This window comes from Carcharhinus amblyrhynchos, chromosome 11, assembly GCF_965287045.1.
Source record: "Carcharhinus amblyrhynchos chromosome 11, sCarAmb.v2.hapA, whole genome shotgun sequence".
NCBI classification, from domain to species: Eukaryota; Metazoa; Chordata; class Chondrichthyes; order Carcharhiniformes; family Carcharhinidae; genus Carcharhinus; species Carcharhinus amblyrhynchos.
In genome coordinates this window covers 60,845,791-60,871,071 of record NC_137334.1, presented here as the reverse complement: position 1 = coordinate 60,871,071, position 25,281 = coordinate 60,845,791, and the positions used below count along the sequence as shown (strand labels likewise).

Genomic DNA, 25,281 nt, shown 5'->3' with positions numbered 1-25,281 from the left:
GCTCTTCTTTTCACAGTGAATAACATGGGTTTTCTATTGTGTAGTAACACTTTCAATGATTTTGTTTAAAAAGTATAAGGAACAAAATATCTACCATTGTCCTTGATACCCCACACGGTTGCAGAATTAAAAAGTAAAACCAGTATGTTTGAATATTAATATCTACTGCACAACAGTTAGAAAGTAAGCTGTGACAAAGGGTCATCTAGACACGAAACGTTGACTCTATTCTCTTCCCAGAGATGCTGCCAGACCTGCTGAGATTTTCCAGCATTTTCTGTTCTTGTTTCAGATTCCAACGTTCTCAGTATTTTGCTTTTATCTTGTGGCAGAAAGGAAGGTCTGATGGTGTTTTAATCTGTATAAAGCAATGTTGAAAATAAGTATCTTTTATAATTAAGCCAGGACATTCTTTATTAAAAAAGTAAATGGGTTAGTTATGGAATTACGGTCTTTTTTGTTGTATTTTAAACACTTAAAAATTCTGTGGTGGAACAATGTGATACCTTTCTGACGGAAATAAACCTCAATGCACTCCACACTAAACGCACATTTCCATACAAGAATTTTCTTTAGATAATCCTTTGTGCCTGCACAAACATTACTATTGATTGGCCCCACTGTGGGTTCCAGGGCAGAGTCAATGATCCGGCAGGTGAATCTCCCTGGCAAGGGTAGAGTTAATGATCAACATAAAAATGAGTAGGATGCAATTTTTCAAAGCCATTTTGGCTTTTGGCTAAGCTGAAGCATCATATCAAACTGAAGATGGGGTGCAATTCCCCTGTCCTGTCTGCTTGGATCTTGTTTGTCTCTCTTGTGGGGACCGTGAATTGGATTGAATTGGAATTTGAATTTGGTTTTTTTGGATAGAATAAAAATGTAAACACCAATATGAAATGGTACCGAGCGGCACATAAGCTGTTTGCTGAAGAACTCTGACATTTAAAGTTTGATTTTCAAATTAGTGAGTGCGGCATTGTGGCTGTGGTTTTTGAAAGGTTACTGAAATTTGAGCATTATAGCTAATTTTGTTTTTCTGAGGAGGACACATGCATTGGTGCAGCAAGGTGCTTGATACTGAGCTGCAGGCAGCCCAGGGGCTTACATCATTTGATCGGGGCACAACCAATTAGGCATGTCAGAAAATTGCTGTCTTTGCCTTTCATCAAGAAAGTATTGACAAAGTTGAAGAAATGTGGACTGTGGATGCCAGTTGATGCCAATTGTTGAATTCAATACCCCTCTGGTTAACCGTACAACTCTGATGCTGCAGAACAACCATGCCATTTGTTTTGTTCCTCTTCCAACACCAGAATCAAGTGAAGGTGGAAGACACAGATTAGTTTAATAGAATTGACTAGTCAGGAATTTTCTATGTTAATATGGATGGCACGATGGTACAATGGTTGGCACTACTGCCTCGCAGTGCCAGGGATCCGGCTTCAGTTCCCAGCTTGGGTCCCTGTCTTTGCAGAGTCTGCATGTTCTCCCCGTGTCTGGTGGGTTTCCTTCAGCTGCTCCGGTTTCCTCCCATAATCTGAAAGATATGCTGGTTAGGTGCATTGGCCACGCTAAATTCTCCCTTGGTGTACCAGAACAGATGCCAGCATGTGGCAAGTAGGGGATTTTCACAGTAACTTCATTACAGTGTTCATGTAAGTCTACTTGTGACACTAATAAAATAAATAATAATATAGAAGGTAAAATAGTCTAGTAATCAGTACTCTGAAGGAATGTTTACTTAGGGTAGTTTACTTCATGCATTTTGTGTAGTTGAACTTTGACACGGATGTCTTTTTTTCCACCTCCTAGTGCCAGAAACAGCAACAGGCAAGTAATCCACTTGGAGAAACTGCTGCCACATCTCATACTTTATCTCCAAGTAAGTCTTATTCAAAAAAAGATGAGCCCGCGACATACAGTCCAACAGAAAATACTTTCAAAGATACAGCTACTCTTGTCAAAGAAGATTCAAATGCATAATTCCAATGCTCAACTGGAGAAAAGGCGACAGACTTTCTTTCCTATGATACATTATATTTTTATATACAGCCAGCATACTTGGATATGTCAGAAATTTTTCGGTACAGGAAGACTTTTAAAGATAACTAGAATGAATCTATGCTGTTGTAAGAGGTGGTCTGTCTGTTTCTTTGCCTTCAGTGATATTTTACACCAACTTTTATCTTTTTTGCCTGTGAAGACTTTTTAATCCAGAGGTACTCTATGTATTTCTTTGCACTGGACTTGTGTAAAAGTTTGAGATATGTTATAAATATGTTGTACATTTGTAAATTTGAAGAGATTATGTCAATTATGTTGCCAAGGGTATGGCTGATTTATATTGAAGGTTGCAAATTTGTGGAAACCTAAAGATTGAGGTGAGACTACTGATTAAAATTTTTAAAATTTTTTTAAAATTTTAATTCTAAATGTGAAAACTACTGATCGTGCCACATGAAGGAATTCTTCACAAATACATTGTGACACAACAAAAACAGCAGAACACATATATAGAATAACATCTGTACACTGGAGTTTTTGCATTTCAATTATTTGTATGCAGCAAACTCCGTAATATATGGTCACTCATCAAAGTAAGCAGTACGAGCTGTTAATCACAGAGAGCCGGATATGTAATTTAGATACACACTAATTCAGAGAGACAAAGAAGCTGTTTCCAAAAATAAAGTCCGTTCAGTTATTCAAAATTAAATGTTTATTAAAAAAAAATCTGTTTCACAATTGTTTCATGTTGTTAATTCTGACGAAAGTTTCTTTTGAAATGTAAACAATTTCATTTTGTTCATTTTTATTTTGTTGTAATTCTGCAGACTGTTGAGAGTAGGACCTGACAGTATAAGGGAAATATCTTAGAACACCAATGTGTCATTTACAAAAATGGTAGCTACAGAACTTGTGTCGGAAACAGTGGAGGGTGGGGCTGTAAAGTGCAGCCAAGAGTCCACGTGTTCGGCAGGACTGGAAAATCCCACTGGTTGGGGGGTGGGGGGGGGGGTGCAGTTTAGGGGTGTAGGGGGACCTGAAAACTCCACCCTTGGTAAAGTGCATAGCCTGAAGACATTATACTGGTCTATAATGCTAAAACAATCATAACAGTTGCTAAATAATGTTTTTTGTGTAGATTAAATATAGGAATAGATTGGGAAAAAAGCTTGTCATTGATGAAACTATTCTTTGTGCCTTCCACTTTTTAAAAATTAATTTGCCTTAGCGCAGCAGGGGTAGAGAGTCATATTAATTGGTTTAGATTGAATCCTAATTCCTGTCAATCAATGCTTGAAACAATACGAAAGAGCAGAGTTTGTTCCTAGTTCCAAAATGGTGCATGTCTTTTAAAACAAACTGTGTGGAGTGAGGGAAACATTGGTGAAAACGATACTATTCTGATCACTGAAGCCTGCAGAGGAATCAAATGAAGGTAGTTTATTCTGGTCCAATTACAAAATGTGAGCAGAATCATCCATTTGATGATAAAATGCTTTGTGCATTTTATATCCTTGGTAATTTTTCTACTGGTCTTCAACTACTAGAGCAGTTTGGGATTGTCAGATATTTCTTTAATTACAATCAACACTGTGAAAAGTAAATACAATTTTTTTAAAAACTGGAAAATACAACTAATGGGAAATGTAGCAGTGGATGCAGGTAGCTGTTCAAACAGATTCCACTGTAAATATATACCTCACGTGAACAACTCTAAGAATGATTTGGCCCAGATATGATATCCTATCCTCCATGAATCAAGGAATGATTGGGATGACCATTCATCTTGGCTTACTTCACACTGAAGTACAATTCAGACTGGAATTGTCCTGTAAATGGCCGAGACTAGCTGCCTAAATTTATTAGTTAAAGGCCTGCACATCTACTCAATATTGATTGTACTTAATGTGATCATAGTTTTATATATTTTACATCATAAGAAATTGAATATTTTAGAATCCTTTGTATGTTAATTTTGTTGGATGTATTCTAATTAGGGTGGAATTTATATTGTACTTTGATCAAAAAATATTTCTGTTACTGGAAAAGAAATCTACTGCTGAATAAATCTAATAAATTTTGTTATTTTATCATACTTCGTTATCCCTTAGTTCATTTCCTGGAAGGAAGTTTGGGGGAAAATCATTCAAAACAGCATCTCATTGGAAGAAATTCACAGTTAGTTACTTTCAGGAATGTTGCTTGCTGTGATGATGTCCTGAATCGCCCCTCTGCACATCATCGCACCAGACGTCACAGGTGGATGATCAAATTGGCTATTGACAAAAATGGGAATTTTCCCATCCCGCCTGCCACAGGAATCGTAACAGGCAGAGGGCGGACCATGCAATGGTCCATTGACCTTGGGCTGGATTTTCCAGTTTTGGGGCGAGCTAGAAAATCCAACCTTAAATGTTGCCTTTTGAAGCACCACACTAAAGATAATGCTGAACAATATTTTTGTTAATATTTTCACAAGGATTCTCTTCTTTAACAGCCTTGTTGGTGGAACATATATTTTGTTAAAATAAATAGCATCCATATATTCCAGTGAATCATTCAGATTACAACACAAAGAGAGTGCTTTAGAAATCCTAATAAATAATTAGGCATTTACAGGGATAATAATGTTTGTCATTGTTTGAATTTTACTTTATTTCATTACTTAATTTAATCTCAGCCTTTCTGCATCAATTAAGCATTAAAAACAGAACATGTCATAGGTTAAATCTTAGATATGCCTATTTATTCCTAACCCAATTAATGACATCCAGTTTGATAGTGTATTTGCCAAAAACTTGCAACAAAAGCTTTTCAATAAACCCTTACAAATATTCAAAAATGAATGGAGAGCTTTGCAGCTGAACCCAGCCCTGGGTACTGGGTTATCTAGTACTCAAGGATGCAGAATTGATGATATCGACTCAACTGCCCACTATACATCTGATCCGATTTTAAATTTGGTACTTTTTTAAGTTTATTTATTAGCATCACAAGAAGGCTTACATTAGCACTGCAGTGAAGTTTGCTATGAAAATCCCCAAGTTGCCACACTCCAACAACTGAGGGAGAATTTAGCATGGTCGATGCACCTAATAAGCACATCTTTCAGACTGTGGGAGGGAACTGGAGCACCTGGAGGAAATCCACACAGACATAGGGAGAACATACAAACTCCACACAGACAATGACCCAAGCCAGGAAGTGAACCAGGGTCCTTAGCGTTGTGAGGCAGCAGTGCTAACCACTGAGCCACCCCTTTTTCCACTATTTCCATTCCACATTGCAACTCATGCAACTGCCAAGCTACAGTCTTTGTGTGATATTTCACCCAATCTCTTCTCCATCACAATGATCAACCAGCTTCATCGCCATTATATTCTTCTTCTCTGGCCCGGGGAGAACAAGGGTTGGATGTGAGCCAGAAGAAAAGTGGCAGAGGACGAAGGAAAGGGATATGTCCTCTTTCTGTCCGATCCCAAAACCTCCCTCAAGCCTGCTCCACCATGCAATAAAATCATAGCTGACCAAATTTTAGCTTCAACTTCACATCCCAACAACCTTCCATTTGCATGCTTGTCAAGAATTTATCTACATATATCTTAAAGATACTCAAAATCTCTGCCTCAACCAACTTTTTTAAGAAGAAAATTCTAAATTTTCCCAACTCTTGAGAGAAAAAAACATCCTCATCTCTGTCTCAATATACTCTGGAATTTATTTCCTGAGCCTCATCACCTCTCATCCTTTTAATATTCTCCTTAAATTCCACATCTTTGACCAGGCTCTTTGTTATCCTCCTAATATCTCCTGACTAGCTTGCCATCAGGTTTTGAGTGATCATAAATCAGTAAAGTATTTTAGTACATTTTTCTATGAAATGGGAGCTACCTAAATGCAAGTTGTTGTTTAAGTTTCAGCTTATTTATTAGTGTCATAATCAGGCTTACATTAACACTGCAATTAAGTTACTGTGAAAATCCCCTCGGTGTCACACTCTGGTGCCACTGGGTTCCTGGCACTGTGAGGCAGCAGTGCTAACTACTGTGCCACCATGTCACTCTATTGTTATTCTTTCACCTGTTATATTGCATATATAACTGTGTGCAGCAAATCTGTACACATTCCCGATCTCTGCACTTTCAGCCAGAGACTTTATTCACAGCCCTGCATTCCTTGAGTGACAGGATCTTTTTATCATGGTGCACGTAACACAGCAGGGAAAACTTCAGTGATATATTATTGGCCACTTCGCCGGTATTGTGCAATCATGCACCAAGTTTCACACTTTCCCACTCCATAAAAGTGGAAAAGTTACGCAGTGTAACTATGTTCTCCATTAATGGTTTCACTTCTGTAGTTTCTTCATTCAGGTCCTTGAAGCACTATGTTTTATGGACTTTCTATTCTGTAAGACAATAAAAGAAGGTGTTCATACTTCTATTACAATCCATGGATATTTTGGGATGAATTACAGATATATAAAGATCATGGACTTTATTGATTTGCATTTGCTTCATTAGGCATATAGATATTGGTGTAGTTCAGGACAGGAACATACAGAGAACTCTATAATTAATTTCTGGACATCTTTATTATATGTGTTTTCTGTCCTTTCCACATACATTCATCTAGCATTAGGGTAAAAGAGTTTTTTTTAGAAAGAATTTAAAAAACAAATACTATCAAAAAAATTTGAATCCATGCAAACCGTATATATACTTGTTTTTCCACTCCAATTCTTATTCACTCTGGTATTTAAGATTTGGTATTTAAAATTAGCAACAGACCTCTTGATACAATACTGGCAATAAAACAAAGCAAAATCAAGCTATTAATGGGAAAAACAAGATTCAGTGAATAAAAATAGAAACAGTGCATTATTACAATATAGTTCATAATACAAAATATTAACAATTGCACTTTAAGAAAATATGATGCTACTATTATAGACTTGGATAAGTTTAGTTTCTCACTTAAGGAGAATATAGATTTATTGTATGTGAGTGAGAAATATTTGTATGACTTGAAACATCAGCATGAAGCATCTCAGTAGCATTCTGTATGAATGCGTCATTACTCAAAACTTGAGAGAAACTTAAGGCAGAGCCTTGTAACCATTTATCCATTCTCTGTGGCAAATATTCCAACAGCTCTGAGTTGGAAAGTAGGACTTTAATAAAAGGCCTGCTTTTATAATCTTTTCAAATTCAGAACTGAAGTACACTTACCTAAACAATGAGGAGACATCAGTTTTAATTTATTATTGCAGACATAATTCTGATCTCTCTTACTCCAGAATTTCTTACTTGTGAACTGTAAAGAGAGTTAATTAAATTTATGCTTGACTTTCTAGTTATTCTGTTTGTGAACAAGATCTACATTACCCAATTCAAAGCTTAGAAATATGTTATCTGATTTGTCCATGTCAATGTAAAGTATAATTGTCTTTTTGTAATTATACATCAACTATGTTCCTGGATTTTGATTTTCTCAAACTATAGTCAGGGCTAGGTAACATCAACCACAGCATACAGTCTGCTAGAAATGTTGGTGCATAGGAGATGGGAATCCAGAAAAACTTAGCATCCCATCCAGCACTGTAACGTGTCCGTGGATACTTGGCTGTCAGAGCATGATCCATGCAGTTTGTCACCTTCTTGAGATCAGCAGAACACAGTGTAAGCATTGAAAACCGTTGTACTTTAATGTCTAGAAAACAAACACTTGTAAGTTATGCTGGGAATGTTGTTCAAAGCATCTTATTGAATAATCATAGAATCCCTACAGTGCAGAAGGAGGCCTGCTCACCCAGGCCCTATCCACATAATTCCACATTGCTAATGTCCCGACACTAAGGGACAATTTACCATTGCTAATCAACCTGACCCATACATTTTTGGACTGTGGGAGGAAATCGGAGCACCTGGTGGAAATCCATGCAGATACATGAAGAACGTGCAAATTTCACACAGACAGTTACCCAAGGCCAGAATTGAACTGGGGTCGCTGGTGCTATGAGGAGACAATGCTACCACTGTGCCACCATGCCACCTCGAGCATAATCATACATTGTGAAGAAGAATTATGCTTTATAGTTTTAACTCCATGTTAGCAAATAAAGCAATGGACATATTCACACCAAAATCAAAAACTATGGCTGGAATTCTTCACCTCACCCGTGGCTGGGATTCTCTGGTCCTGTTGCAGCGAATGCAGTTTTGGCTGAGCACCAAAGTCCCCATTCTTGCTGGCAGCAAGGGCAAGGTGAACAGGTTCAGAGAATTCCAGGCTACGCATTTAAAATAATGAAATATTTAAAGTATCAAATAACAGATTAATCACAACAGGACGGCTCCTCTGTAAGTAGAGATTTTCACTCATGTATTAGGAACAAATGAGTTACTGATAATTAGACTTACATTGTTCAAAATATTTTGACCCATAGTGATCTCTGGTCTCAGGAGTGAGTCTCTCCCACAGCTGTAGAAGATTCTTTTCAATAATTTCTAAGTTTGTAGTTTCTGTTTTGAAGAAACCTGGTTCAATAATGCTGACTTTGATTCCAAAGTGCTGCATATCCCTCCTACACAGAAAATCGCAAGATTTCAGTTTGATCTGCCTACTCACAAGCTTTGGAAAATGCTGTTAGAAAGTATGTTAAATTGGAAGAGCAACCAATCGACTGTCTCTCAAAATATTCAATCCTATTTTCTGCTTTACTTAGAGCTATGGGTGATGTTTACATTAATCCCAAAAGTAAAGTAGTGCTGATGCTGAAAACCTGAAATAAAACAGAAAATACCAGAAGTATTTAGCAAGATTGGCAGTACCTTTGGAGAGAGAGGCCAGATTTTGTGACCCAGTTGCCATTCACGCAAACAGGCCAAAATCCCACGAGTGCCGATAAATGAAATTCTCGCCGGTGGGATCACATAATATGATTGTTACCCCCTCATGCCAGTGACATAATGGGATTCCTGCCATGCAATGAAGGGAACACCATTTCAATATCATTTGCAGCCTTCCCCACATTTGGATCTCCCCCACCAGTGAAGTTTACAACAGACCTGGGCCAATTGAACCTGGCAAAGGGAACCCGTCAGGGCACACAGATAAGTATATCAGTTATGGTGGCCAGGGATATGCCTGTGTACTGCTCCTAGGCATTGCTCCCTGGCATTGCCCTCTGGCATGGCCCCTGACACTGCCTCCAGCATTAGGACAGCAGTGCCAAGAAACAATGCCCGGGTTAGTGCTAAACAGAGGCTTCCTTTGAAGTGGTCCATTTGTGCGGAGGGATGCTAAGTGTCATATTATCAAAAGATTATTTCATAATCTGTAATCCTATCATTGGGAAGCCCAAAGTGCTTCACGCAACATAATTGGACTCCAAACATGAATGTCCAGTTGGCTAAAGCACAGTCAGTATTTCTCCATTACAAAGTCTTATTGCATTACTTCCATGACAGGTTAGGCCCTGACATTGGATTTTGGCTGTGGTCACACCAAACTATCACGAATTCAGTGTAAATGCACCCTTGGGGAAAGATTTAGGACTAGAGGGCATAGCCTCAAGATAAGGGGGGCGCAGTTTAGAACAGAGTTGAGGAGGAACTTCTTCACTCAAAGGGTGGTGAATCTCTGGAATTCTCTGCCCATTGAAGTGGTGGAAGCTGCCTCACTAAATATATTTAAGACGTGGGTAGATAGGTTTTTGATAGGCAAGGGGATTAAGGGTTATGGGGAGAAGGCGGGAAAGTGGAACTGAGCCACGACAGATCAGCCATGATCTTATTGAATGGCGGGGCAGGCTCAAAAGGCTAGATGGCCTACTCCTGCTCCTATTTCTTATGTTCTTATTTCCTCTCAATAAGAGGATTTAAAATCTTTTTCTTTTAAGATTACCTGAGGGTGAGAAACATCACTAAAACAAAAGCAGTGTTCCTTTGGTATGGTGTGTGCCTGTGGGACCTCTATTTGTAATATACTTTTGCTGGCTTCCCTTTTAGAATCCTTATTGAAGATTAAAGATCTCTCTATAAATAAACATGGCAGCTAAACATTGAACCCTTGCCTAGTGAAGTGTATTATTGTTAAAGCATTTCAAGTAGAGAAAGCACTCTTGTTCTCTTGGTTTGGATTTTGCAGTCTGTGGCAAAGCAAAAATGCTCACCATTGACCTTGAAGAAAGCTGTCCACAAAGATCAAGTTCTATGAAATGGCTTCTTCCCTTTCCTGGTGACATGGGGACCTGTTGTGTTCACTACAGTCTTGTGATTTTTGCTTATTTTCATTTTGTGCAATAAAAGCACAGCCACAGTTGACTCCTGGAGCTATTATATAACTAGTAAACAGAATTCCAGCTGACTGGAAAGCTAGTTTAAGAGCTCATTGACTGCCTGGATTAACCAGTTTGTAGATTCAGATTGAGGTATAATCTAGTGTTTGCTGTTGTTCAGGGTCTATCCAAAAGCAAATTTCTGGGCGTAGTGAAGGAATGTCTTGCAGCACAGCATTAGCAGGAGTCAGCATGAATAATGGAGATGCCTGTCAGGATAGTGGGTGGAATTCTGTTGGAGTAGCGAGAGACTTAATGTCAGGAAATGCATGGGACTTCTGCTCAGAAACCAGCCGTGTGCAACCACATACCAGCCAGCCAATTAGCTGTGCACAATGGAGGGGACTTGGCCAATTGTGTGGGAATTTGTTGACCTCACAGGTTATACTTAAATAGCACCCGAACAGGCATCCACTTCATACACACCACCATTGTCATTCTGCCTGCTTGAAAGGAACTGTCTGAATAGCTGTTATATTTGGAAACCTGGAGTGGCTAGCCATCATCCTGCACATTCCCACAGTTACCTTTAACCTTCCCTCCACCACCCTCACCCCCATCTTCCCTGCCCCCATCTCCCTTGCCCCCATTTTCCCTGCCATGCCTTTGATGACCTTCAAGCCAACCAACATCACCCTTGATCAACTGTTTGTCAACATAGAGCTGCTCCCCACGACCCCCACCACCCCACACCACTCCCCTTCTCTGCCAAACCTGGCACACTGGACTTGAGACTCACCCTTCCAACACAAACACCCACCCAAGTCACCCATAATCAAAAAAGCATCGGTTTTGACCCTCTCTATTATCCTTTATCTGCCCTCAATTACCCTGAACTCTACCAACATCAACATTAATTTATCCTCAATCATTCTGGTGTGCTCTCTATCATGATTGATCTACCTTCAGTAGACAATAATGTATCCTAAGTCTTTCAGCTCCTTCTGTGTCCCACAAAACCTTGTGTGTCCATTACAATGTGACCTTCCTTCCATATGCAGCCATATGTTGACAAACTCTGGACAGCTACCACCCTTCCTTGTACATACAGCCACATCCCGACTTCCTTAGACAGCTGTCACCTGAGCTAAATTCAGTCTCCTCACTCCGGACCAAAACACTCACCATACATGAAAGACCGTTCCTACTCACTCCAGGTCCACCAGGATGACTACCTCACTTTCACAACGCCTTTAACTAGTTGAGAATTTACAGGCACTTGTTTCTCGTCTGCTGCTGACTAAATCTTAAAGCTACGATGTACTCTACACTATTTCACTCCTTTATCCCACAGGGACAATGTGGTTAAGGGCAGAAGTCACACTGTCTGAAAGAGGTAGCATGGGGTGAACCAGACTTTTACATAATACATGGGTAAGCTGTATACAACTTGGGTAATTGGCACTCCAATGAATCAGCACAATTCATTTGGGATTACATACAATAAAGTGGTTGCAAAGAAATGCAATACATTTGAGATTTCCACAGATGTATTAGCTGAACCCTTAGGGAGAAAACATAAGTGCATAAAGCATCAATCTGTTACACTTCTAGAAGAGATCTGTCAACTTCTGCCAGAGTAATGGGACTGGGAGATGGGAGGAGGGAGATAGTGATGTAATGGCAATGTCACTGGGCTAGTAACCCAGAGGCCTAGGCAAATGCTCTGGGAAGGGGAAAACGTGGGTTTGAACCCCATCAGGTTGGTCAATGGAATTTAAATTCAATTTTTGTAGAAGGGTGGCACAGTAATTAGTAATGTTGCCTCACAGTGACAGGCTGCGGGGCATGGAGGCCTAATTGGAGGAGGGGGGCTGTGGGGTGCCGATCAGTGGGGATGAGGGGTCCCAATGCTACTCTGCACTTGGTGACAGATGGAGGGAGGCCAGTGGTTGGGGCTGGCCATTGAGGTGGGGGTGGTGGGGGGTCAGGACTGCAGGTGGGGAGGTGGGGGGTATGGCATTGGGGCTGTCTGAGGGGGTGGGGGGGAGTGATCAAGACTGGCTTAGAACCAGTGATCAGAGGGTGGGGGGCTCAGCGATGCAGGATCACGGGGTTGGTCAGCGATCGAGCTGGCCAGCAATCAGGAGACCGACAATGAGGGGCTACTGCGCATGCACTGATATCTGTTCTGATAGATTGGTGCATGCGCAGTGGCCCACTTGGCACTATGTTTGTGGTCTCTTCAGGGGGAATAGGCTCTGTCCCCTGATTTTTAATGATATTCATGCTCGGGCGTTCGGCAGTGCACATAGGGTGGGGCATTCATTTGGAAAATCCCACTGAAAAAACTGGAGGGATTTACTTTAGTTTTTGCAAATTTGACAATTAGAACTGTTTTGGAAAAATCCCACCCAAAAGCTTTTAAAATATCAAACGAATTGCTTATTTTCAACTCTGTCTGCTTTAAGTTCTAAATTAATTATCTTGTCAAATAATAGGCTTGCCATATTTTGCACATGTACATCTTTAGAGCCATTATTTATCACCTTAGACATTAAAATAGCCAATGTCAAAGTACCTGTTTTATCGTACCTATTTTCTGTCCAATACTGAATTCCTTCTCATTATTAATAGGGATAATTATTTCTTCCTCCTCTTCTGATGTGCAAGTAGAAGCTATTGCTAATCTATTCTTGTTTTTCATTATTTCTGGGGCCTTGACATTTTCTCTAAGATTGGCCATCTCAGCAGGCCTTTGTATGTGATTTCCTTATTGGTTTCTGTTGTCGGTGAACTCACCATCATGACATTCATGCTCTTCTGAACTTGATATTCTTATATGGAGAAGGAGCAAAATCTCCTCTTTAGACCAATGTTTTTCCTTATGAGTAGGAAAGGCTCACCCTAGGGTGGCAATTTGATTTTGCTTCCTTAAGCCAGGATGTATAATAAGATGATGAATGGGATGGATAGGATAGAGGTGGAGAGACTCTTCCCGCTCAAAAAAGACAGTAGGACTAGGGGGCACAGCCTCAAGATAAAGGGGAGGCGGTTTAGAACGGAGTTGAGGAGGAACTTCTTCACTCAAAGGGTGGTGAATCTCTGGAATTCTCTGCCCGTTGAAGTGGTGGAGGCTGCCTCGCTAAATATTTTTAAGAAGCGGGTTGATGGGTTCTTGATAAGAGAGGGGATTAAGGGTTATGGAGAGAGGGCGGGAAAGTGGAACTGAGCCACGACAGATCAGCCATGATCTTATTGAATGGCAGGGCAGGCTCGAAGGGCTAGATGGCCTACTCCTGCTCCTATTTCTTATGTTCTTATGTATATGGACCGTGAAGCAAAAGAGAAAATGCTGGAAAATTTCAACAGGTCTGGCAGCATCTATAAGGAGGGAAAAGGGCTGATGTTTCGAGTTCAGATGACTCTTTGTCAAAGCTAGCTCTTTTCTCTCTTTACAGATGCTGTCAGACCTGCTGAGATTTTCCAGCATTTTGACTTTTGGTTTCAGATTCCAGCATCCCCAGTAATTTGCTTTTATTAATGTATTTGGACTGTGTCTTGAATGACACCTCCTTGAGTCTTTTCTCATAGAGACTGCAATGCAAAACTAAGATGTGGAGATGTTGGCGTTGGACTGGGGTGAGCACAGTAAGCAGTCTCACAACACCAAGTTAAAGTCCAACAGGTTTATTTGGTAACGCAAGCTTTTGGAGCGCTGCTCCTTCATCAGGTGAGTGAAGGGGTAGTGCTATGAAAGCTCACGATACCAAATAAACCTGTTGGACTTTAATCTGGTGTTGTGAGACTTCTTACTATGCAAAATTAATGCAGGCAAAGTAAATATGTCATCCTGTAACTGACCCACACATTTTGCATTGTGACCTGCTATGTGCTGACATAGTCACCACTCTTTTTGCATTTGTTTCAGGTGATAACAAGTTTAGAGATTTTACACATATTCCTAAGATACAAAATACAGAATTTAAAATGAACTAGCAAACAGAACATTTAAGTTGACCATATGGATGTATTGTCTTAATATTATCTCATTAATCATTCACCGGAAATTTACCAGCCTGCCATGGGAATTGGAGATGGCGAGGCAATGGGAAGGTCCATTGACTTCAGAGGGGATTTTATGATTTTGGCATGGGTGAAGCCGTAAAATCCTGCCCATATTTTCTAACTTGTAAATTTGTTTGCCAGATTTCTTACTGAACACTTACCTTAAACTGTCTGAAAAAGCTTCCACTCCATATTTTGATAAACAATACCCACCACCAGCAAATGAAATGCGACCCATGACACTAGCAACATTCACAATTCTTCCCTTTGCTTTTTTCACCAGTGGAAGGAAATGAAGTGTGACGTTAATAAGTCCAACCAGATTAACATCCAAGACTCTGGTAAAATCTTCCACAGTCAGCCATTCTGTGGGTGCTATTGGAATTGCTCTTCCAGCATTGTTCACTAAACCCCATAGACCTGCAGGGTGGATAAATAATGGTAAATAATTTTGCATTGTCTGTGGAGGGCCACATCTTCTTTTTGTATAGAAATAGAATCACTGGATCCGTAATATGCAGAAGGAAGCCATTCAGCCCATTGTGTCTACATCGGCTCCCTGACAAAGAATGACAGCGCTCTTCTCCCGTCTATCTCCATAACACTTTTTTTTAAACAATTACCATTGTTAATCTATCTAACCTACACATAAGAACATAAGAACATAAGAAATAGGAGCAGGAGTAGGCCATCTAGCCCTTCGAGCCTGCCCCGCCATTCAATAAGATCATGGCTGATCTGTCGTGTCTCAGTTCCACTTTCCCGCCCTCTCCCCATAACCCTTAATCCCCTCTCTTATCAAAAACCCATCAACCCGCGTCTTAAAAATATTTAGCGAGGCAGCCTCCACCACTTCAACGGGCAGACAATTCCAGAGATTCACCACCCTTTGAGTGAAGAAGTTCTTCCTCAACTCCGTTCTAAACCGCCCCCCCTTTATCTTGAGGCTGTGCCCCCTAGTCCTACTGTCCTTTCTGAGCGGGAAGAGCCTCTCCACCTCTATCCTATCCATCCCATTCATCATCTTATACGTCTCAATGAGATCTCCCCTCATTCTTCTAAACTCTAACGAATACAAGCCTAGTTTATTCAGCCTCTCCTCATAGCTCAACCCCCTTAACTCCGGCATCAGCCTAGTAAACCTCCTCTGCACTCCCTCCAAGGCCAAAATATCCTTGCGTAAGTACGGCGCCCAAAACTGCACACACTACTCCAGCTGCGGTCTCACCAATGCCCTATATAGCCGCAGCAAGACCTCCCTACTTTTATATTCAATCCCCCTCGCTATGAAGGCCAGCATCCCATTCGCCTTCCTGACCACCTGCAAGCTGGGTTTTTGCGACTCATGCACAAGGACCCCGAGGTCCCTCTGCACTGTCACCTGCTGCAGTTTTTCTCCACGTAAGTAATAATCCTTCCTACCATTATTCCTACCAAAGTGGACCACCTTGCACTTGCCAACATTAAATTCCATTTGCCAGTTCCTGGCCCATTCGCCCAGCCTATCTAGATCCTTCTGCAGACTCTCCACACCCTCCGCACAATTTGCCGTTCCACCAATCTTGGTGTCATCAGCAAGTTTCAACACCATACACTCGGTTCCCTCCTCCAGATCATCTATATAAATGGTAAATAACTGAGGCCCCAGCACCGACCCCTGAGGCACTCCACTAGTCACCAACCGCCAATCCGAATAGCACCCATTGACCCCCACTCTCTGCCTCCTATCTGACAACCAGTCCTCTATCCACGCTAACACCCTACCCCAACTCCATGTCCCCTGACCTTCTGCAATAACCTCTTGTGAGGTACCTTGTCAAACGCCTTCTGAAAATCAAGAAAGACCACATCCACCGGCTCTCCTCTATCCACTGCCCTAGACACATCCTCATAGAACTCCAGTAAATTTGTCAGATACGACTTCCCCTTAACGAAACCGTGCTGCGTCTGCTCTATCAAGCAATTCCCCTCAAGATGCCTCGCTATTTCCTCCTTGATGACGGATTCTAACATTTTACCTACAACAGACGTTAAACTAACCGGCCTATAATTCCCCGCCTTTTGCCTGGCACCCTTCTTAAACAACGGCGTAACATTAGCCGCTTTCCAATCGTCTGGCACTTCCCTGGAATCCAGCGACGTTTGGAAAATAATCACCAAGGCATCCACTATCACCTCCGCCATTTCTTTCAGAACCCTCGGATGCATTCCATCCGGTCCTGGGGACTTGTCCACAATCAGCCCCTCCAGTCTGTCGAGCACCGCCTCTCTAGTAACAGTAATGTCATTAAGACCCTCCTGTCCTACCACCTTTCCATCGCTAACACCCGGCAAATTATTCACGTCCTCCTCCGTGAAGACCGAAACAAAAAAGTTATTCAAGACCTCAGCCATTTCCCCATCCCCTACCACTAAGTCTCCCTTCTCATCCTCTAAAGGACCAACGTTCACCCTAGCCAGCCTCTTCCTTTTTATATATTTATAAAAACTCTTGTTATCCTTTTTTATATTAAGCGCTGGCCCAGCTTCATAGTTTATCCTACCCTTCTTTATCAATTTCTTTGTCAATCTTTGTTGACATTTAAACCTCTCCCAATCCTCTTCTCGCCCACTACTCTTAGCTACTCTAAATGCCTCCGCTTTTAATTTAACACTTTCCTTCACCTCCTTCGTTATCCACGGCTTATTACCTCTCCTCCTACGGTCCTTTTTAACCATCGGAATAAATTTCTGCTGAGCACCAAGAAAGATCTCCTTAAAGATTCTCCACTGCTCCTCAGCAGACCTACCTTCCAACGCGCTCCCCCAGTCCACATTCGCCAATTCTTCTCTCATCCTACCGTACTCCCCTCTGTTCAAACAAAGGACACGTGTCTGGGAACCCACTTTCTCCTCCTCCATCTGCATCAGAAACTCCACCATACAATGATCACTCTCCCCAAGAGGATCCTTCACCACAAGGTCCCTAATTCTACCCGCCTCATTACATAACACCAGATCCAAGATAGCTCGCTCCCTCGTCGGCTCCAACACACACTGTTCAAGGAAACTATCCCAGCAGCATTCCAAGAACTCCTCCTCGAGCCCACCGCGTCCAACATGGGTCGACCAATCAATATGTAGATTGAAATCCCCCATAATTACAGCCGTCCCATTCCTGCACGCCGCACTTATTTGCGCGTTAACAGCCCGCCCCACTTCCAGATCATTATTCGGGGGCCTATAGACGACACCCACCAGCGTCTTCCTCCCTTTGCTGTTCCTAATCTCTACCCACAACGATTCCACTTTCTGCTCTTTGGCTCCTATATCATCCCTTGCTCCCACCCTGATGCTATCCTTAATCAGCAGAGCTACACCCCCCCCCCCTTTTTCGTCCCGCCTATCCTTCCTAAACACTTGATACCCCTGGACATTCAGCTCCCAGTCCCTGTCACCTTGCAGCCACGTCTCTGTAATGGCCACCAGGTCATATCCATTTGTGCTGATCTGCGCCACCAGCTCATCCACTTTATTCCGAATGCTTCGTGCATTCAGATAAAGAGCCTTCATCCCAGCCTTCACCTGGACCCTATTTGCCGGAACGCCACCAACCATACTCACGCCCCCTACTCCCTTTATTATTTGGACATCCTCGGCCTCTACCTTTACCTGTACCCTCTCCTTAACTTTAGGCCTCTTAATGTCACCTACCCTCACACCCTCCCCCCCCCTAATTAGTTTAAAGCCCTGTCTACAGTCCTCTTTACACGATTCACCAGGACTCTGGTCCCAGCACGGTTCAGACCCACCCCATCCCACCCGAACAGGTCCCACCGACCCCAATACTGATACATCTTGGGACACTAAGGAGCAACTTAGCATGGCCAACTTGCAAGGCTGATGGACAGCCCTTAGATGTTAAAAGTTTACTCTTGCTTTGCCATGTTGAAGACCCTATATGAATATGTTGTTGTTGTAGGTGCTGGAAGTTTTGGAACATTGTAAAAATAAATACAGTCCCTGTAGTTCACAAGTCATTTGTTGGCAGAAGCACTGTTGGATGTCATGAAAATGCTATATTGAAGAAGGTTTCTTCTTTAAATTAGTTCTACAGGTTGAATCACGTTGCAGAATTAGGCCACTTGGTCCACCATAGGTAGCCTGGAAAATTGGGCTGAGAAATGGCAGATGGAATTTAATCTGGACAAATGCAAGGTGATCCAATTCAGGTGGGAGCTCTAAAATAAATGGCAGGAGCAGTTTTTTACACAGAGGGTGGTGGGGGCCTAGAATGCACTGCCAAGTAGGGTGGTTGAGGCAGATATGTTAGCGACATTTAAAACTTATCTGGATAGACACATGAACAGACGGGGAATAGAGGGATATAAGCAGTTGGTCTAGATAGGACAACATGATAGGTGCAGGCTTGGAGGGCTGAAGGGCCTGTTCCTTCGTTGTACAGTTCTTTGTTCTTTGTTGTTCTTTATTCTGTGGATTTTTGATCTGATTTTGTTTTCTTGTATTACTCTGCATTGTTTTAAATTCTTTTTTAATTCTTAAGTTTTAAAATATTTATCCAACTGCCGTGCAAATAATTCCATAATCTCAACCTCAACAGTTGTCTAAAGCATGGTCACTGCAAAATTTCCATAGCATGCCGTTCAAGTGCCCAAAGTCAGCAAAGTGGGCAGATCATGATGTCAAACAGCATCTCATGGTGATTTGAAAATTGAGCTGCCATTTTAGGCCTTGCTGCTTATGTTAACGCTCACTCTTGATCATTCTCAGATGAACATGCATTCAGTAGCACAAGGGATCCAAGGGATCTAGTGCAATTTTAAAACATCATCAAGGGATTTTCAGGTAAGGTGTTTCCAAATTTTGTTTTCTGTTACATAGTGAATGCAAGTCCCATGTGAGTGTTCGTGAAGGAATTTGGAAAGGGTTTTTGGATTCACGAGGGATTGATGCTGGATTTCAGCTAGGAGGGCAGTGTTGTTGGGAGAGCTGTCAGGAGAAAGCCTGTTTTCAGCAATGCCATCACTGTCCTCTCTGAGCTGCAGAGCCAGAGGAAATGGAGCACAGATAATAAAGATGAGAAGTTGTGCACAGATGGCAGAAGGAGCAAGATCTCAATAAAAGGCTGTATCCACCGAGGGATTTCTCCTAATCCCACCTCAGCCAGGAGCAATATCAGAGCTGACAATGTTTCTCCAAGGAGCTGGTGGTTGAACTATGTTAGTTCTCACACCCAAAGCTAAAGTTTCAAAGCAGGACAAGGACAGTGCTGCTGGTATCTGTGAAGATCGCTGTGACTCAATTCCTATGTCAGCAGGTCCTTCTAGGTGGGAACCACCATCATTATCAGAATCTCACAGCTCATATTGAGAGCATGAAGGGCCACTGGGCCTTGACTCATCTTTCCTGCCTCAGGAGCAAAGGTCCTGCACAATGTTTTTATTTTTATATGATTTTCTCCCCGGAACCACTTTTTATATTGGACATACTTAACTAATTCTCCCAACACCACTTAAATATGTTGCCAATTCATCCTTAATGCATTTTCATTGTCTCATCTGTGTTGTTTATTGTTTTGAGGCGAGACGTGTTTAAATTCTCCTTTCAGTCTTCTAAAGAAAAACTACATTTAAGCTCTGGAACATTGCTTCGTTACAGTTTCTGGCCACTTTTCTCCAAATCTTTTCAAAAGATAATTGAAGTAATGTGACCAATTGTGACCATTATTATTAGTTAATTTACAGAGCATGAAATCTCATATAGAAGAGTAAGATAAATTAGCAGAAGAATATTATCAGCAGATCAAAAATTCCTGATGAGCGATTGCCATCCTTGTCAAATTACTTCCAGGTCACTTTAACTGGTATGTAAACCAAGGTACAGGAAGACCTGATACAGTGATACAGTGATCGTTACCACTATTTCTCCATTGAGAAGGAAATAATATTCTAGTTAAAAATATAAGCTGTGTTTGGAAACCAACCATGAAATTATGTGTTGTTTGTTCTAGGATTTTGTTTTATCTGGAGGTTTTAGAAAAGCACTCTTATGAACCGATGTTCTGCTGCTCAGTAAGTATATTCTTTTCAAATAAGAATATCTAAGAAGCAAATTCATTGTGCTCTCAATACTAAACAGCTAGAGGAGGATAATTTATGGTCTGTCTCTTACCTTGATCTCCAACCTGTGCCTGTACAAACTCCACTGCTCTCTGAATGTTATCTTGGTTGGTCACATTGAGCTCAACAGTCTTCAGTTTGGATGAACAGTCTGTCTGTAGTCCCTCTGCTCCGTTTACTGTGAAACACGCAGCAATTACATGAAACCCTTGTTTATCAAGTTGCTTGGCCAGCAAGTTTCCAAAGCCGGTGTCACAGCCAGTAATGAAGACATATTTCTCCTTGATACTTTTGAGTTGCAAATTGTCTCTAATTAACCAGCAAAGGAAGTAGAAGATCATGATTCCCAGAATTAACGTCCACACAGGAGTTGTATGAAACAGCTAACAGAAGAACATTCAATAGTTTAAATTATTTTATGAATGTTTATTAACTGTACAGAGGTCTATGAAGATGTTATGGTGTAGTTAATTCATGGATTATTAATCTTTTAAGTGCCATTCTTTTCATGGTGGATGTGAAAGGAAAGTCTCCCTGAAGAACACTTAGACATTGCCCATTACTATTAACAAGAAAACTTTGTTTGAGAGCCATCATGCAGGTTTTTTATATTCTACTAAATAAAAATGTGGGGGGTAGGGAGGGGGGTGGGGGGAGAAGGGAGGAAGGAAGGAAAGGCGGGAGGAAGGAAGGGAAGGAGGAAGAAACGGAGGGAGGGGGGAAGGGAGGAAGAGAGGGAAGGAGGAAGGGAGAGAAGAAGGAAGTGATTGAGGAAGAAAAGGAAGGAGGGAAGAAGGAAGGGAGGGATGAAGAAAGAGATGGAGGAAGGATAAGAGACAGGGAGAGAGGGAGGGGAGGAAGTAATTGCACTTCTATAGCCACAAGACCTTTAGACGTTCCAATTTGCTTTACAACTTATAAAGTACTGTTGAAGTGAAGTCATTATTGTAGTGTGTGAAAGCTTCAATTATTAGTTATTAAATACAACAAAGGATGGAGCTACTTGAGATCAAGTAACAAGGGTTGTCAACAACTTATCAATGGGGTTGCTGAGCTGGGACAAATAGGAGTGAAGCTCTCTAATTACATTGTGAAGAATGAAAAAAATTGCAAATTGACGTTTCACCCATTTTGGCTGGGCTCCGAATCGTGTTGAGTTACTTTTCTCAGTAAAATGGGAATGGGCACGAAAATAAACAGCATTCCTGCTAGTCGCATCACGTCCGATTTTATGACATTTTTCCCAAGGCAAAACGGGCACGATGAGGTCGTAAAATTCTGCCCTGTATCCCTCTGTGTTCTACATTCCCCAGCCAGAAGAAAATAAAACCTCTCAGTCAAATCCTTGTCAAATTCCTTCAGAAACTTACATGCCTCAGAGAGATCACCTTTCATTGCTCCATACTCCAGAGAATATTGATCCAATTTTCTCTCTGCCTTTCTTCGCAGGAGAACTGTTAGATCCTTGGAACCAATCTAGTGAAACTTTGTTGTACTGCACTCAACCAGCAACAATTTTTTTAAAAAAAACCTTTGAACTTAAAAGCCTATTTATTGCATGCCATTTAACAACATAAGAACTAAGAACAGGAGTAGGTGGCTTGTGCCACTGTCTGTGCAGAGTCTACACATTTTCCCTGTGTGTTTCCTCTGGGTGTTCCAATTTCCTCCCATAGCCCAAAGGCATGCTGGTGAGGTGCATTGGCCACGTTAAATTCTCCCTCAAGGCACCAGAGTGCGGCAATTAGTGAATTTTCACAGTAACTTCATTGTAGTGTTAATGTAAGCCTACTTGCGACATTAATAAATAAACTTTAAACAGTTCAGCCCCTCGAGCCTGCTCCGCCATTCAATACGATCATGGCTGATCTCACCTCCGACTGAACTCCACTTTCCTGCCTGTTCTCCATACCCCTTCAACCTAATACCAATTAAAAATCAGTCTATCTCCTCTAAATTTACTCAATGTCCCAGTATCCACCGCACTCTGGGGTACTGAATTCCACAGATTCACCACCCTTTGAGAGAAGTAATTTCTCCTTATTTCTGTTTTAAATCTGCTACCAGCTTTTCCTAAAACTATCTCATTCTAGATTGCTGTAGAACAGGAAACATACTCCCTATGTCTATTTTATCAATCCCCTTTATCATCCTATATATTTCAATTAGGTCTCCTCCCATTCTTCTAAACTCTAGAGGGTATTGTCTAAACTGCTCATTCTCCCTACGTAAAACAAACTCCTCATCTCTGGAATTAGTCTGGTGAAACTTCTCTGAACTGTCTCCAATGCACTACATCCCTCCTCACATTTCATTTTACCTGAATATTTTCCCAATATCAAAATGGATTTGTCAGTTCTTAAAACACACTCAAGGCCATTTGAAGCCAAGATTGATGGCAGGATTATTTTTGTTTTGCAATAACTGAACAGTGATCTTATGTTCCAATTGTGCTAAATTTGTATTATTAAAATAAACATCCAGCTCCTTTGTTATAGAGCTTATCTTTGCCTCAGCAAGATGTTTGTAATTAATAGTGCACACAAAGCTGGTTCAAACATTAGGATGGTATTGCATAGTGTTTAAACCTACTAAATTCTGAACAACATTCCTCATATCCAAATGAATTCATCACAGTTGTCAGGATGAAACCAGAAATTATGTGCGACATGCAGGGACTGACCTGGAGGATATTTCCAAAAATATTTTCTGCATTGGTAGATGCCTGACAATAAAATGAGATCACATTAAGTTCATTCTATCTTACAAAGGGGGGTGAAATCCTACTTTGGTGGGAACAAAATGGGCAACAGGGAATTGGCCAATATTGCAAGATAAATCCAACCCACCCAATTCTACTTGCCATTAATTTCAGAAAAGCTAGATTTATTTTGATTTTCAGTCAATTTAAAAAAGTCATATAGACCTAAAAGCAAGTAAGTATTGTTTATTAAGTTGAAGATATGATGCTGTTAAAAATATGAATTAAATGAATTTGCGATCACACATGTGATGCCATAAGCATATAAGTGAAGCACCCTCCTGATAAAATGAAACACTTTTATTTATATAGCAGTGTCCACAAACACAGGCTGTTGTGAAGCACTTTATACCCAATGAAGTACTTCTGAAGTGTTGTAATATAGGAAATGCAACAGTTTAACAGATCTGATTCTCACAAACAATGATATGCTAATAACCACCATTTTGTTGAGGAGTAAATATTGGCCACAATACCAACAGTACCATGGGATCTTTACATCCACATGAGATCACAGACAGGACTTCAGTTTAACATCTCATCTGAAAGACAACATGGCACTCACCTGAAGTGCCTTCCTTAAATTTGAGCCCACAGTTCCTGACTCAGAGGGAAGTGTGTGGCCAACTGCGTTCTTTATTTTATTAAATTCTTTCTTAGGATGTGGGCATCACTAGTAAGGCCTTTATTTGTTGCCCATCCCTAATTGCCCTTGAACTGAGTGGCTCACTCAGCCACTTTAGAGGGCAGTTAAGCGTCAACCATGTTGCCTGAAGTCACGTGTAAGAACAAGAGGTCTCCTCCCCTCAGTGACCCAGATAGGTTTCTTTTAGAACAATCATGGAAACCATTACATAATTCCGAACTGAACTTCATTAATTAATTGCATTTTTGAAACTGTGCCCCAGAATCTATGCCATGGCCTCTGAATTACTAGCCCACTGACTTTACCACCACCTCTCTGAAATAAAGTAAGTTATATTCTACAGAAGCCCAATCCTGTGCCTATAGCTTACAATACACAAATATAGAAAAAATATATATTTTAAACAGTATATTTATGGATTTTCCATCACTGTATTTAGGAACAAGCTGTGTTGCCTTACTTGCAATCTCAGAATTTGCTTTCACATTGATCTGCACTTGTTTAGTGACTAGAGCAGTATACATGGGTAGAATTGTTTCACTGATATTTGCACATGCACATAATTAACTTGTCATAAGCACTGTCAGCCTCAGAACCTTTAAGCAGCTTGCTCCGAGTCATTCAGCTGCCATGAGAAAGATTATAGCTGATGCAAATGAGGTCTTCACATTTCCAAGTAAAAGATATATTTTTGTAAAATTCATAAACACATTTAGTGTAGCTTCCTGCCCAAGATTCATTTTTGATTTTAATATCCATCCTGTACCTTTTTGTGTTAAGTATACTGCGTAGTTATTCATTATATAGTTTTTAAAGATAACATCTCATAAAGTTTATCTAATTTTTTGAAGGAACTATGTTAACAATGCAGTTTGATTCCTGTGATTAGATCTTCTTCATAAATGATCAAAATAAAATTCAGAATATTCAGCCTGTATAATTATGAAGATAAACATCAGAAACAGTTATGCTGGAGTTACTTACATTATAAGTAAATATTTCTTCCGCTGGAAGACAATTGATATGTTGTGACATGGCTTGCATTACTGATTTGCCAGACTGGTGATTGTTCAGTGCAATGTGCAAAATAAAAATGCTGAGGCTTTTCAATAGGATTATCACTGCTGATCTACTTAGGTAAATTATAAATGCCTTGTGACAGTTTAGAAGCGCTGTCTTTGGTGGTTGTGTTCATCCTGTTATCCACGTAAGTGGGGAGTAGCAAAGTAGAAATTATTCACAGCAGGTGGATCACAATCATCATAGAATCCATACAGTTCAGAGGAGGCCATTTGGCCCATCAAGTCTTAGGCCAGTATTTTACGACAGCATTGTGCCTGTTTTCAGGCACGACGCAGTTGTAAAGTGGGGCAAAAGCGATTAGCATGATTGGCAC

The 25,281-nt window shown here is 40.9% G+C and overlaps 2 protein-coding genes across 10 annotated transcripts in view; one reads left to right on the top strand and one right to left on the bottom strand.

The window, feature by feature from the left end:
- lrp2a (low density lipoprotein receptor-related protein 2a) overlaps positions 1-4,105 on the top strand; it is a 298,347-nt gene extending 294,242 nt beyond the window's left edge. For all 6 annotated transcript variants that reach the window (XM_080199227.1, XM_080199226.1, XM_080199224.1 and 3 more), the window contains one exon: positions 1,816-4,105. In XM_080199227.1, coding sequence (XP_080055353.1) covers positions 1,816-1,986 — 171 coding nt within the window. In that variant the 3' untranslated portion in view covers positions 1,987-4,105. The remainder of the gene's footprint in view (positions 1-1,815) is intronic.
- Positions 5-25,281, bottom strand: LOC145350181 (retinol dehydrogenase 7-like). Of its 4 annotated transcripts, XR_013888168.1 has the most exons (7): positions 24,870-25,281; positions 23,162-23,203; positions 20,531-20,861; positions 14,521-14,779; positions 8,433-8,596; positions 6,091-6,418; positions 5-358 (listed from the first exon to the last, which is right to left on the bottom strand). XR_013888168.1 is itself a non-coding variant. In XM_080199231.1 (6 exons), coding segments are annotated over exons 1-6 (858 nt in total). In that variant the 5' UTR covers positions 24,930-25,281; the 3' UTR covers positions 3,325-6,416. The 4 variants fall into 4 exon arrangements, 3 of the variants coding, with proteins under 3 accessions (XP_080055357.1, XP_080055354.1, XP_080055355.1); XM_080199231.1 differs by lacking the exon at positions 5-358 and having other exon boundaries at positions 3,325-6,418; XM_080199228.1 differs by lacking the exons at positions 5-358; positions 6,091-6,418 and adding an exon at positions 6,586-7,722 and having other exon boundaries at positions 24,870-25,278.

Coding starts and splice junctions, on each gene's coding strand:
- LOC145350181 (XM_080199228.1), bottom strand. CDS start 24,929: ATGCAAGCCATGTCACAACATATCAATTGTCTTCCAGCGGAAGAAATA. Junction 23,204..24,869: donor AAGAAATATTTACTTATAAT/GTAAGTAACTCC, acceptor TTTTATTGTCAG/GCATCTACCAATGCAGAAAA. Junction 20,862..23,161: donor TTTTTGGAAATATCCTCCAG/GTCAGTCCCTGC, acceptor TTCTTCTGTTAG/CTGTTTCATACAACTCCTGT.